Source organism: Syngnathoides biaculeatus, chromosome 14 (assembly GCF_019802595.1).
Source record: "Syngnathoides biaculeatus isolate LvHL_M chromosome 14, ASM1980259v1, whole genome shotgun sequence".
NCBI lineage: Eukaryota > Metazoa > Chordata > Actinopteri > Syngnathiformes > Syngnathidae > Syngnathoides > Syngnathoides biaculeatus.
Window position 1 is genome coordinate 6,479,929 of NC_084653.1, and position 14,417 is coordinate 6,494,345.

Consider the following 14,417-nt stretch of genomic DNA (forward strand, 5'->3'; position numbering starts at 1 on the left):
TGTCTTGATACTGGTCTCACTTTTGGGTGGTCTTTGTCTCACTCCGGAATTGATTGTACAGTATTTCATCTGAGTTGAAATGGGCCGCAGATACTTTTTCCCGGCTCGCAATGCAGTGTTTAAAGACACAGGCACAGTAAGGGTTGACCTTGACACGTGTTTTACACTATCAGAGGGGTAACAGCATCAGGAGCAATCAGAGTGTGATGTTTTACACCCAAGAACCATTGCCCAATGATGTTGAAAACTATAACTGACACGCTTAGTGGGCTACGCATCTATATTCTGGAACCTTCTTGTTTTTCCTCTTTTCCTTTCGGCTTGTCCCACTCGGGGTCACCACAGCGTGTCATCTCAGATAAACGCAGATTTGCCTGGCACAGTTTTATACCGGATGCCCTTCCTGACGCAGCCCCTCTGCATTTAGCCGGGGAGAGGGAGGAGAGAAGCTTACAGCACCTGGTATTCCCAGGCAGTCTCCCATCCAAGTACTAACCAGGGTCAAACCCGCTGAGCATCCGAGATCTGACGAGATCGGGCGTTCTCAGGGTAGCATGGCCATAAGCTGCATCTATATTCTATATATCTATGGATCTGTATTCTGGAACATCAATGTCAATCTACTGTATGTTAATGGAGCAACCTGCATCGACTGTGTGAATACTTACTCTGGACATGGTTGAAAGGGACGAGCAAATAAAGTTTGGCTTTACTTTTATGCCTTTCAAGGCCAGCTCAATAGGAATGCATTGTGAAAGTGGGTGCATTATTAGACAGTATCGTTGAACCCATCCATCCATCCATCCATCCATCCATCCATCCATCCATTTTCTTCACCACTTATCCTCACGAGGGTCGCGGGGAGTGCTGGAGCTTATCCCAGCTGTCATCAGGCAGGAGGTGGGGTACACCCTGAACTGGTTGTCAGACAAATCGCAGGGCACATAGAGACAAACAGCCGCACTCACAATCCCACCTCGGGGCAATTTTGAGTGTCGAATTAATGTTGCATGCTTTTGTAATGTGGGAGGAAACCCACGCAGGCACGGGAGAACATGCAAACTCCACACAGGCGGGTCCGGGATTGAACCTGGGACCTCAGAACTGTGAGGCCAACACTTTACCAGCTGAGCCCACCGTGCCGCCCATCGTTGAACCCTTCTTTTGTAAAAGTATGGGTGCTAAAATATGGACATCCCCCATGGGTGGACTGTCCCAAGTTGGGCAGCCAGGGAGTTGTTGCAGGAGTGATGTTGTGGATAGAATGGGTTTTAGTGGGAGATTTAGAGCAACTGCTAAACGTTTTAGTGTGATATTTGTGCTCTGTCTTGGCTACAGCACAAGTCAACAGTATCAAGAAGAAATGGTATATTAATTGAATAATGTGGGTTTGTCCGTCTGTGGGGTGACAGTAGCTCATGAATCAACACCACATAAGCAAAGGTACTTATGAAGAAGACAATGTTTTTATTTATTTAAGCTCAGTACAGAGTTCTAACACATGTCAGTGATACGCCTCAAGCTGACGATCCTGATGCCACTCAGCCCCATCTCCCTGATGCTGCGGTGCTCCCCGGGCTTCACATAGATCATCCTGCCACGGAAGTTGGGCTGCTCAAACAGAAGCCAGTGACCCTCCATCACCTGGCAGGACAGGATGTCACTCATGCGGAGGCGCTCCAAGATGTTGTCACAGTCATCCTGCAGTTCGTTGGACTGGCCAGTCAGGTTCTCTCGCTCAAAGATCTTGATCCTAAACTGGCCTCGGTGCTGTAATTCAAATTGCAGATATCAATTCCAATGTCTGAGCCTCAACATGTAGTATTCAGGTTTTGGTTAGTTGCTTACTAAGGGGATCATTCTGCAGGATCTAATGGACTCGAGGGTCACTCCCATGCTCAGCATGCGCTGCAGGTCTTGGTACTCTCCTCTCTTAAGGAACACTTGGTTGCCCAGGAAGTTGGAGCGCTCATAGACCATGAAGCAGCCATTCTCCACCCGGCAGGACTGGCAGCGGCTCAGAACAGTGGTCAGCTCTGGGCAGTCGTTCAGGCACTCGTAGGAGCGGCCCTGGAAGTTCTTCTCCTCGAAAAGGATGATCTGGAAAAGGATACAGAAAGATTTTTGCTCAGCCGATTAAATAAAAGCAACCATTAATAAGAATATCTTTACCTTGCCCATGGTGACGGTTTTAATAGTTCCCACTGGAGGGTTCAACTTGCTCTGCTAACCCAATGATTCCAAGGCCTTTTTATACCAAATCCTGGGGCCATGACACGTTGTTATTCAAATGCATAAAGCTGATGAATCGGCAGACTGACTTTTTGCTGAACAGGGCCTATAAATGCGTAACAATGCTTCTCCATCCATACATTTCTGGCTCCAGATCGCCTGCATTATGTGTGTGCAGAGGCTTTGTGTGTGCTCACTGAGTCAGAAGCTTCTGCACATATGGTGTGATCATGGCCAATGGGGAGAGCGCAGTGTCTGGGGCGCTAGGATGACCTCATAGAGCCGGAATCAAAAAAATCCACATTAACCGTATGTATTCAATGTATAGTAATAGATATGTCATTATCTTTATCCTAAAACTTTTATTTAAGTAATTTTCACCATACACTTTTTGAAACATCCCAACAGAGTTGGCACACACAATAAATAAAAGTCCATAGAAATTCTGTCAGTACTTTTTAAAAATTCATTTAAGTTAATTTATGCTCATGGAAGAAGGGCTAATGTACCTTCCAGCTATATCATTATTAACTAAGTCATATCTGTACTAAGAATTTGGAGTAAAACCCAGTTAAATTTTAACTTTCACTGATTTAACAAATTTTTTAAGGCCAAAATATATTGATGCCTTTTTTCCTTTTATTTAATGTGCTGTCTTGTGTTGAATCACGCGGACATCTTCAATAAAGAATACATTGAAAAAAATCCCAAGGGACGAACGGGTGCAACCCATCTCGGAAAAGCCTGTCCTACTACACATATATACTCATTGACCACTACGTTTTCGTCTGTGTATGTCAATATCTCCTGGCATTAGTACGATCTCTAATTCAAATCTATAGGGGAAGAAATACAAAATGGACAGATAGCAGAATAGGAAGTCACAAAATTAACTTAACATTTAAACATATTCATACTAGCCAACAAGTAAAAGGTTAGTATTTTTAACCTCAATGCTCAACTGAAATGCTATACAAAAAACGTTTTTCAGACAGTTGACTTCTTTTGTCTTTAATCTCTGTCTCAATATTTCTTTTATAAGTGGTAATGGTATCAGAGGTCATATTTATTACCATTTTTTTCAATTTTCTCTACCGCTTATTCTCACTAGGATCACGCACGTACTGGAGCATAACCCCGCTGACTCTATGTGAGAGGCAGGGTATACCATGACCTGGTCACCAGACAATCACAGAAAATAAACATCCATTTTGTTTAAGTTATTGATCTTACCTTTTTTTCCAGAATTCCAATCGTAAAATTTGAAAAGTTTTCTTTATCTATTTTAATTGGACGGACCATATTCTTTAGTCGTGGTTAAGACGCGGTAAAAATGGAAATATACCATAGTTAATCATTTAGTCCATGGGGAGTCAAACTACAAAAGTCAACCCTAAATGCTTGTTTTTATTAACAATGAAAACATTTTTATTGTTCAGGTTCCCTAGGGTTATAATGACAAAAATATTTGCTAACTGATGACTGAAGAAATGTTCATGTTTGTTTGCTAATTTGTAATTATATTGCAATTTTTGTAAAATCTTTCACTGGATGCATGTTTGAATGATGGCTGGAACTGTAAGGCTGTTTATATCCACTGACTGTAAAAAAAAAAAAAAAAAAAAAAAAAAAAAAAAAAAAAAAAGGGAATCAAGGAGTTGGCAATTATAAGGTCAGTTAAAGATCAGACATTTTTAATGAAGTATTTGATATTTACAGCAAGGTTTTCACTTGATGGCTAAAACTCAGTGACCCTCCGAAAGGAACCGACAATGGCGCAGGTGGCAGACCAGTCGCGGTACCGTCGGTACTCGCCAGGCCTCAGGAAGTACTGGCGCCCTCGGAAGTTGGGGTACTCATGGAAGATCCAGAACCCATTCATGACATTACAGGAGTAGATATGGCGGTGATGGAACCGGTCAGACACACAGGCACATTTGTCCATGAACTCCATCATGTGACCACTGAAGTCAGGCTTCTCAAAAATTCGCAGCTTGTATGAGCCTCGGTACTGAGAGATCACATCAGAAGGAACAGTTGGGTTTGGGAAGGCATCACAAGATTTAGTCTCATTTTAAGCACCTACATGAGAGACAAAATCAGCGACATTGATAAATAGAAACTACAAGAACAAATGGTCTACATTTAAAATACAGACACCAGAAGACATTATAATGATAAACCCCAAGGCAGAGTCACAGAAATAGGAACTAGTGGTCAAGCTTTTTGAATAGAAACCTAGAATGATTTGCAAGATTCTAAAAGCTTTCTAACTATACAGCTTTTAAGTATGGAAACCTGCACAGCCTACAAAAAAACACAGATAGAATCAGAGACATTGAAATAACGACTCTGGGTTTAAGTTCAGAAACCAGAGGTGAATTCAGAGACATTGAGAAGAAACTTCAAACTTTTCTGAATTTTAGACAAAGCTTTTAAGAATTGAAACCAGAGGGAGAATTATCAAAATTAGAAGGACAGCTTTTATGTCTGGAAACGAGAGACTAAATTATGGACATTGGAATGATTACTTTTACTCTTAGGCATGGAAGCTGGCGGTAGAACAAATTATTAGTTTTCAGTCAGAATCACAGACATTGGAATGAGTGTAAGAAAAGATTTAAAAAGATAAGACCACGAGCCTTCCAACCCTTACTATGGGAATTATCCTGCATGAGCGAATGGAGCTGCTGAAGCCCATCCATCTCTGATAGTCAGGATAGTCTCCCCTCCTCATGAAGTACTGGTGGCCCATGAAGTTGGCTCGCTCGTAGATCATGAAGCAGCCGCTTTCCACGCGGACGGAGTTGCAGCGATATATGAAGATGTGAAGGTCCGTGCAATCTGTGTTGCATTCATAGCTGCGCCCTTGGAAGTTCTTGTCCTCGTAGAAGATTATCTGTCAGGACATGGGATGTTGTATGATGTGAAGTGAAGCACTAAAGTGTGGTTTGATGATGCAGAGCAGAACAAACCTTGCCCATTGTGTCCATTGGAGATATTTTTCATGTTTCCAAGGCTTTTTATAGCAACACCTCCTCACAAACAAAGCATTGTTATTCAAATAGTCTGCGAGTTATAAGTGAACACATGGCACATGTTCATCTTTTTGTTGGACAAGGACATGGGTGAAATATAAATCTGTATTTGACACAAAAAGAGAATAAATAATGACATTTGATTGTGATGGACAAAGGAAAGGACTGGTATGGTATCCACACATCCTGTGAACAATAGAGGCAGAACAATATAGAAAACCGCTGCTCACGCACAGGGAGCCTCTCGCTGTTTGCTCTGGAGGAAGTTCATGTATGCGAATACACAGGATGTGAAGGATTTATTAAGATTTGTACACATTCAAAACACATTTTTTATAATCTGAATGGTAAATGTAAAGTGCAAACTGATGCGTCTTCATGGATTTCAATTTGCTTCATGGAGCATTCCCATATATAAATTATTCCCTGAAAAGACTATTATGACAAAATCATTGTAAGATTGTTTAAATTATAGTTTAGTTTGGACCCATAATGACTAATAAAATGTAGATGAAAAACATCATATTCAATTCCTCCAGTTAGTATAGTATACAGTAGTAACCACATGGAAAATGGATAGATAGGTTAAATTTAAAAATAAAACAAAGGACAGACAGTGGTTAGTATACTAATACAAAGCTAATTGTTGCATTTTTAATTAAAATTTTAGCTTTGGTTTAGTCGAGGACAAGTAGATCCTGCAGGCGCACAGTGGACCAGGTGAAACGCGTTGGCCTCTCACCTCCGAGAACCCGGGTTTCTCAATTCCAGCCCTCCAAGTGTGGAGTTTGCAAGTTATTCCCGTGCCTGCGTGGGTTTTCTAAGGGCACTCCAGTTTCCTCCCACATCCACAAAAAATGCAACATTAATTGATCAGTCTAAATTGCCCTCAGGTGTGATTGTGAGTGCATCTGTTTGTCTCTATGTGACCAGCAATTGGGTGGCTAACTAATTTCAGGTTGTAAACCGCCTCCCGCCCGTTGACAGCTGGGATAGGCTCCAGCACTCCCCACGACCCCTGTGAAGATAAGCAGCTAAGAAAGTGGATGGAAGAAGAAGTAGATCCAGTATTGTTGAGGTTCTCCAACCAGGTATTTGTTGAGTCCTTGACCAACCAAATTTTGGCAGTTCAGTCATGAGTCATTTGCAAGATCTTCTTTTCCTTTCGGCTTGTCCTGTTATGGGTCATCACAGTGTGTCATCTTTTTCCATCCAAGCCTATCTCGTGCATCTTCCTCTCCAACACCCACAGTCTTCATGCCCTCCCTTACAACATCCATCAACCTTTTCTTTGGTCTTCCTCTTGCTCTTTTGCTTGCATCTCCACCCTCAGAACCCTTCTACCAATATACTCGGTCTCTCGCCTCTGGACATGTCCAAACCATAGAGGTCTGCTCTCTCTAACATTGTCTCCAAAACATACAACTTGGGCTGTCCCTTTCATGAGCTCAGTTCTAATCCAATTCAACCTGCTCACTCCGAACGAGAACCTCAACATCTTCATTTCTGCTACCTCCAGTTCTGATTCCTGTTGTTTCTTCAGTGCCACCATCTCCAATCCGTACATCATGGCCGGCCTCACCACTGTTTTATAAACTTTAACCCATCATCCTAGAGGAAACTCTTCTGTCACATAGAACACCAGACATCTTTCACCAAATATTCCACCACGCTTGGACCCGTTTCTTCACTTCTTTCCCACACTCACCATTGCTCTGTATTGTTGACCAAGTATTTGAAGTAGTCAACCTGGTGACCCCAGGTATTTAAAGTCATCCACCCTCGCTATCTTTTCTCGCTGGAGCTTCACTCTTCCTCCTCCGCCCCTCTCATTCATGCACATATATTCTGTTTTACTTCCGCTAATCTTCATTCCTCTCTTTTCCAGTACGTGCCTCCATCTTTCTAATTGTTCTTCCGCCTGCTCCCTGCTTTCACTGCAAATCACAATATCATCTGCCAACATCATGGTCCAAGGGGATTCCAGTCTAACCTCATCTGTCAGCCTATCCATTATTACTGCGAACAGGAAGGGGCTCAAAGCGGATCCCTGATGCAGTCCCACTTCCACCTTAATTTCTTACAACACACATACGGCACATCGCACCGCTGTTCTGCTGCCCTCATACATGTCCTTTACTATTCTAACATAGTTCTCTGCCACACCGGACTAGCGCTTACAGTTCCTCTCGTGGTACTCTGTCGTAGGCTTTCTCTAGGTCTACAAAGACACAATTTAGCTCCTTCTGACCTTCTCTGTACTTTTCCACGAGCATCCTCAAGGCAAATAATGCATCTGTGGTACTCTTTCTAGGCATGAAACCATACTGTTGCTCGCAGATACTTACTTCTGTCCTGAGTCTAGCTTCCACTACTCTTTCCCATAACTTCATTGTGTGGCTCATCAACATTACTCCTCTGTAGTTCCCACAGCTTTGAACATCCCCTTTGTTCTTAAAAATGGGAACCAGAACACTTTTCCTCCATTCTTCAGGCATCTTTTCGCCCGCTAGTATTCTGTTGAATAAGTTGGTCAAAAACTCCACAGCCATCTCTCCAAATTGCTTCCATACCTCTACCAGTATGTCATCAGGACCAACTGCCTTTCCATTTTTCATCCTTTGTAGAGCCTTTCTGACTTCCCCCTTAGTAATCATTTCCACTTCCTGGTCCTTCACTCTTGCCTCTTCAACTCTTCCTTCTCTCTCATTTTCTTCATTCATCAACTTCTCAAAGTATTCTTTCCATCTATTTAGCACACTACTGGCACCAGTCAACACATTTCCATCTCTTTCCTTAATCACCCTAACCTGCTGCACGTCCTTCCCATCTCTATCCCTCTGTCTGGCCAACCTGTAGAGATCCTTTTCTCCTTCTTTCGTGTCCAACCTGGTGTACATGTCTTCATATGCCTCTTGTTTAGCCTTTGCCACCTCTACCTTTCCCCGACGTCGCATCTCAATGTACTCCTTTCGCCTCTCCTCAGTCCTCTCAGTATCCCACTTCTTCTTCGCTAATCTCTTTTCTTGTATGACTCCCTGTATTTTGGGGTTCCACCACCAAGTCTCCTTCTCCCCTTTCCTACCAGATGACACACCAAGTACTCTCCTGCCTGTCACTCTGATCACCTTGGCTGTCGTCGTCGAGTCTTCCGGGAGATTCGGTTGTCCATCGAGATTAACACGAGTGATGATTGTGTATATTTGTGAGGAAGGTCAATTAAGCTTAAAATGACAAGTATACACAATCTCGGGGAAAATTGATTCCCGAGGTTCAGAATATGAGCTAGTTTTTGTGTAAACCTAAGTCCAGAAGCATTGAATTTGTAAGCATTACCATATAGCATGAAAATGGGTAACTGGGGTATCGGTGCATTGCATACAAATATTCAATGGAGAAAATACCTTTTATTCCCATAGTGTTCTGAGTAAAATGCAATCGACAGAGTACTTTGTACTGTATAAACTGTAGGGTTTTTTTTTTTTTTTTTTTTAAGTCATTCTAAATGTATCGTTACATATCTGTATCCAGTAGTTGTCATGAACGGGGCTCGAGGGTGGACCCAAATGCACGACTCCAGAAACAAGCAGACAGTACAGAGGAAACCTTTATTCGGTCCAAGGTCAGGGATCAGGCAGACAGTCCAAACAAGCAGAAGTAATAGTACGGCAGGCTTACGAGGGGGATCAGTGGATAGGCGTGGGTCGGTACACGGAGAGCAGAAGTCAGGCAAACAGGAGTGCGGGAATGAGGCATCAAGGATGACGATCTGGTGGAGGACAAGTCGTCCCCCGAGTCCTATCTATACTGCGAGGCATCAGCTGGGACAAGGTGCAGGTGTGCGCTGACTAATTGGCTGGCCACACCCAGCCTGGGCAGGAAGCCAGGAGCATGACAGTACCCCCCCCTCAACAGCCGGCCCTGGACGGCCGAGGAGAATCAGGATGGGCTGCGTGAAAGTCCCTGATGAGGGAGCGGTCCACGACGAAACATGAGGGGATCCAGGAGCGCTCCTCCGGTCCATATCCCTACCAGTCCACCAGGTACTGGACCCCACTTCCCCTGCACCGGGAAGACAGCAGCCGGCACACAATATACACTGGCCCACCGTCCACCATGCGGAGGAGAATGGGGGGGGGGGGGTTCTTGGCCGGAGGAGCCAGCGGCGAAGGGCGATTCGGGCGAAGTCTGCTGACGTGGAACGTAGGGTGCACCCTCATCGACCTGGGCAGTTTCAATGAGACGGCGACCGGGTTACTGACCTTGGTAATTGGGAACGGGCCAACGAACCTGGGAGCAAGTTTGTGGGATTCCGTCCGCAGCGGGAGATCTTTGGTGGAGAGCCACACTCGCTGTCCCACCCTGAGTTCTGGTGCGGCCCTTCTCTTGCGGTCCGCTGCGGACTTGTAGGCGCTGCTCATGCGCAGCATTGTCCTCGAAGCTGCTTCCCAGGTTCGTTTGCAGAGTCGTACCACGGCCGGGGCCAACGGGACCACAGAGTCTGTGGCCAGTGGAGGAAACAGAGACGGAGGATAGCCATGCACGACTAGCTGAAGCGCCGATGAGGTTGCAGAATTCCTTCCAGAAGCGGGCACTGAATTGCGGACCCCTGTCCAAAACGATGTCCTGGGGTAGCCCGTGGTAACGGACGACCTAACCCTAACTCTCTCCCAGGGCCTCCTTCACCCGCGACTCGACCCCCCAGGTGAAGCCAGACACGAAGCACGCCTCTGGCAGGATAGGAGCAGCCTCTGATTCCGTGCACTCCCCCTCGTGGATCCGCGAGAGTGCATCCGGCTTGCCGTTCTTGGAGCCTGGGCGGAAGGACAGGGTAAAGTGGAAGCGTGTGAAGAACAGGGCCCACCTGGCCTGGCGGGTGTTCAGCCGCTTCGCGGTCTTCAGTTACTCTAGGTTCTTGTGGTCAGTGAAGACCACGAACGCCACTTGCGAGCCCTCAAGCCAGTGCCGCCACTCCTCCAACGCCGTCTTGCCCGCCAGCAGTTCTCGATCTCCTACGTCATAGTTCCTCTCTGCCACGGTCAGCTTCCTAGACAGGAACGCGCACGGGTGGATCCGTCCGTCCTTGGGACTCCTCTGAGACAAGATGGCTCCGATTCCCGAATTAGATGCGTCAACCTCCACCATAAACTGGCGATCTGACAATGATCCAACGATTAGATAAAGCCCTGGCCAAACCTTCGGCGGTGACTATCGTCAAGGTCCCTGGCCACTCCGAATCCACTTCAACCACAGCCCTCAGCAATAATGCTGCCGAACTTGGCTGCCAAGCAGACTGCGGGCTATGTCCCACAGATGTTTCTCTAATTATCTGACAAATCCTCTCCTGACCTGCCCGAACCTCCGTCTCTTAGTGAATTGGTTAAAATACAGCACAACGCCTCTCCTGAACAAAAGATATTCTGATTGAAACCCACTCTATTGCTCATATTGGCCCCAGAGCCACGCTAACCAAACTTCGCATATGGTGGCATCCTAAAATGCCTGACTTGTGTCATGCCCACTGTTGTGACTGTAATATTTGCCAGCTACACAATGTTCACCCCACACTTAGACCGTTGTCAGGTTCATTTGACCCACCCACCTGGCCCGGTGTGGAACTGGTCATGGATTTCACAGATATGATCACTCCTGTTCAAGGTAAACGCTATCTTCTTGTTTTTGTTGCGACCTTTTCTGGATGGCCTGAAGCCTATCCCTGCACTCGCGAAGACGCCATGTCGGTAATGAAAGCTTTGGTGAACCACTGGATTCCAACATACGGTTTCCCTGCTCTCATCCGCTCAGACAACAGTGCACATTTCACATGCACACACCAGCTACTGTAGAGAAGTGGTTAGGGTTAACTCACAAGTTTGGTTGTGTTTATCACCCCGCCGGTCAAGGCTCAGTTGAACATATGAATTGCACGAAGGAAAAACTGGCTAAAATATGTACCTCTTCCAGCATGAATTGGGTTCAGGCTCTTCCCCTTACTCTGTCTGTGAGACAAACTTTGTCTCGCCCTACTGGTTTCTCTCCTTATGAACTTCTTACAGGTCGTCTGATGCCTGGCCCTTCCTCCTCACTCCAACCGCTGGAGGAGGGTGATGTGTCTCCCAAGTTTTCTCATAAAATGTTTTGGGCACAACTGCATTCTTTTGCTTCTAATTTCTCCTTACAGATCCAGGACTCTTTTCCATCACCACCTCCTACACTTGATCTTCCTGAATGGTCATCTGTCTACCTTAAACGACTCTCTCGTAAGTGGTCAGAACCTGTTGGTCTGGCCCCCAGAAGGTGACTGCTCGTATCTCCAAAGCCGTCCGCTTGGATGGAAAAGGAACTAAGTGGTTTCATTGTTTTATGCTTTGCCCCACTACAGAGTCTTAATTGCACTTTTATTTTATTGTTTGTTGTTTTTTTTATTGCTAACCATGATTCCTACAGATGGTCCGATTGCTTTTCGGACCAAGAGAGGGAGAGCAGGAATCTATGGCATTCTTATTATTGGTGTTATTGTTTTTCTTGGTATTTTGATCTGGGAAATCACTAAAAAATACCCCATACCCACACCCACATCAGTGCCAGCTGTTAGCACAACCCACCCGGAAAAGGATTTATCACAGAGAAGAGTTGTATTATAAACAAAGCCCTATCTGTTGATGAGTGGTTTAGGGTTTTGACAGGCGTTAGCACAGTAAAGAATAATTGGTTACTAATGACAGAACAAGCGGCGAATAAAACCCCGAGTGACTGTTTTGTATGTATGGGACCTAGACCTTTGTTACGTGTTGTTTCTTCTTCTGTCCACCTGTGTTCTAGAACTTATGAAAAATCATGTGCCAACTAAAAATGAATGGAAAATTTGGGATACTGCTCACCCGGTAACACCAGCCCAAAAAACAAACCTGTGTTTAAACATGCTGAGGCGCGCCAAAACTTCACCTGTATTTTCCTTAAAGATAATGGTGCCCCTATTGACAATATCTCTGATGATCAGTGTGCAGAGACCCATGAAACACCTTTCTTCCAACCTGTCAGCCGTACTCATGTGTGGTGGTGGTGCGGAGGAAACCGTCTCTTCGACCGCCTCCTGCGCAACAGTACGGGCAGATGTGCATTAGTAACTTTACTTTTGCCTATTTCCATTGTTCCTCTCACCCAAGATGATCTGGCGGTTGCTCCTGAAAACTTCAAGGAAGCTCTTAGCCTATTACACCGTTCACGTAGGTCCAAGTCTACCTGGCTCGGTGCTGACGACCCCACCTACATTTCTGCTATTGGCGTCCCCCGTGGTGTCTCAGATGACTATAAACTGGCTGATCAGGTAGTTGCTGGTTTGGAAAATATGCCTGTAATTTCCGCTCTTTCCCCTATTAACCCTAATGAAAATGTCGACCGTATCAATTACATACATTTTAGCCACTTTTACATAGATTATAGCCACTTTTACCATGGACCCATACATATAAAAATCACGCGTTTCTGGGCAGCTCTTGTCTTCTTCTTTGGCTATCCTGCCAGAAGACACACGTCTTGTGTGCGGCAGATACCTCGATAAGACCCGGACGTCTGTACTGCACATTCCTTTGTAATACATCCATTTGTTTTTAACTTTTTCTAATCATTGGTCATATCTTCCTCAATTCGTGAACACGCATAGGGTCCAAACTCGCAAATCCCTACAGTACTTAAGTGGAAAATGTGTCATCGCCATTTGCCAGTTCATTACACATGCTTCACTGCATTCTGGGATACTTCGCTACGGTGCATAAATTAGTGTAGAGCAATTCTTTGTCACAGCGAATCGTACCCTTTTAGTTTGATCACATCTTGTTATGCTTCTTAGCTTGCCTCATAGTCATTGAACCTTGTTTCACATGTTTTTGGGATCTTGCCTAGTCTAGCGTTTTGGTGCCTCTGCCTCGTTTTGGACTGCCTTTTGGAATTTACCTGTTTTTGTAATGTAAGCACTCTGAACATTATCCCTTTGCCTGGAAGTCCTGCATTTGGGTCCGTCCCCATGCCACTGGTTTATGACAGAACGAACTGGCCAGAACAGGACCCAGGCGCTTGCCTGCCTTCCAGTGATCCCAGCCTGAGGACCAAACTTCTCCTATCCAGGTGGGTTCCGTCTCGTTGTCCGCGCTTACCGTGCCATCTGAACCACCCGTGTGCCCTGATTATGTTCCAACTACAACCCACTCTCCACCACATATTTTGCTCGACTTTTTTGGATTATGAGGAAGACCTGAATTTATACGACCGTCTGTCTGATTTCGACTCGGACAATGACTTAGATTTTTCTCTCCCAGTGATCAGTTACCCACCCCATGCCTCCAGCCCCCGAGTGTCTTCGCCCTGTGTGTCCAAGTCCTCTTCCTCCAATCCTTTCTGGGGGACCATCTATCCGGGTCATCAGCGCGGCAGCCAGAGGGGACCCCCAAGTAGGGTGCCTCTTTGTAGCTCGCACTGCTCTCTGACCAAGCCGCTGCCACGTTGTGGTGGTGACCAACACACTGTTGAGCCACGCCCACGTCGCAGTGGTAACTAAGCCACTGCCGAGCCATGCATGTGCTTCGGCGGCGACCAAGTCGGGCCATGGCAAACACCTTGGCGTCGACTGAGCCTCTGCCAAGTTACGCCCATGCCTCGGCAGCAACCGAGCCGCTGCCGATCCACATCCATGCCTAGACAGCAACTGATCCTCGGTTGCCTGACGACCACGCCTTGACGGCGACCGATCCTCAGCAATCTGATCACCCTGTTCACACCTCACTGGCAGCCGATCCTCGGCCACCTGATGACGCTTCAGTGGCGACCAATCCTTGGGCCCCTGATGACCACATTCACGCCTTGTCAGCAACCATTCCTCGGCCGCCCGATGACCATGCTTCAGCGGCGACTGGTCTCCGTCCATCCGATGACCACGTTCACGCGTCAATGCCGACCGATTCTCACCTGCACAATGACCATGTCCATGCCTCATCAGCGACTGATCCTCGGCTGCTCGATGACCACATTCACACCTCGTCAGCGACCCGTCCTTTGCTATCTCACGCTCCTGTCTCGGCAGTGACCAGTTCCTGGCTGCTTGATGACCACGCCTCGATGGCGACCGATCTTCGGCCTTCTTCCACTCCTGTT

The 14,417-nt window shown here is 46.0% G+C and overlaps 1 protein-coding gene and 1 pseudogene across 23 annotated transcripts in view; both read right to left on the reverse strand.

Annotated features, from left to right (window-relative positions):
- Nucleotides 1-447: 447 nt before the first annotated feature.
- Nucleotides 448-566, reverse strand: LOC133512784 (5S ribosomal RNA; annotated as a pseudogene).
- A 928-nt stretch (nucleotides 567-1,494) lies between these two features.
- Nucleotides 1,495-14,417, reverse strand: part of LOC133511716 (gamma-crystallin M2-like) — a 47,773-nt gene continuing 34,850 nt past the window's right edge. For 11 of the 23 annotated variants that reach the window (XM_061840570.1, XM_061840564.1, XM_061840567.1 and 8 more), the window contains 2 exons: nucleotides 1,849-2,100; nucleotides 1,495-1,770 (listed from right to left, as the gene is read on the reverse strand). In XM_061840570.1, coding sequence (XP_061696554.1) covers nucleotides 1,495-1,770; nucleotides 1,849-2,100 — 528 coding nt within the window. Of the gene's footprint in view, nucleotides 1,771-1,848; nucleotides 2,101-3,905; nucleotides 4,244-4,888; nucleotides 5,132-5,207; nucleotides 5,271-12,215; nucleotides 13,890-14,417 lie in introns of those variants that run through there. The other 12 variants (XM_061840577.1, XM_061840576.1, XM_061840580.1 and 9 more) reach the window with 4 other exon arrangements.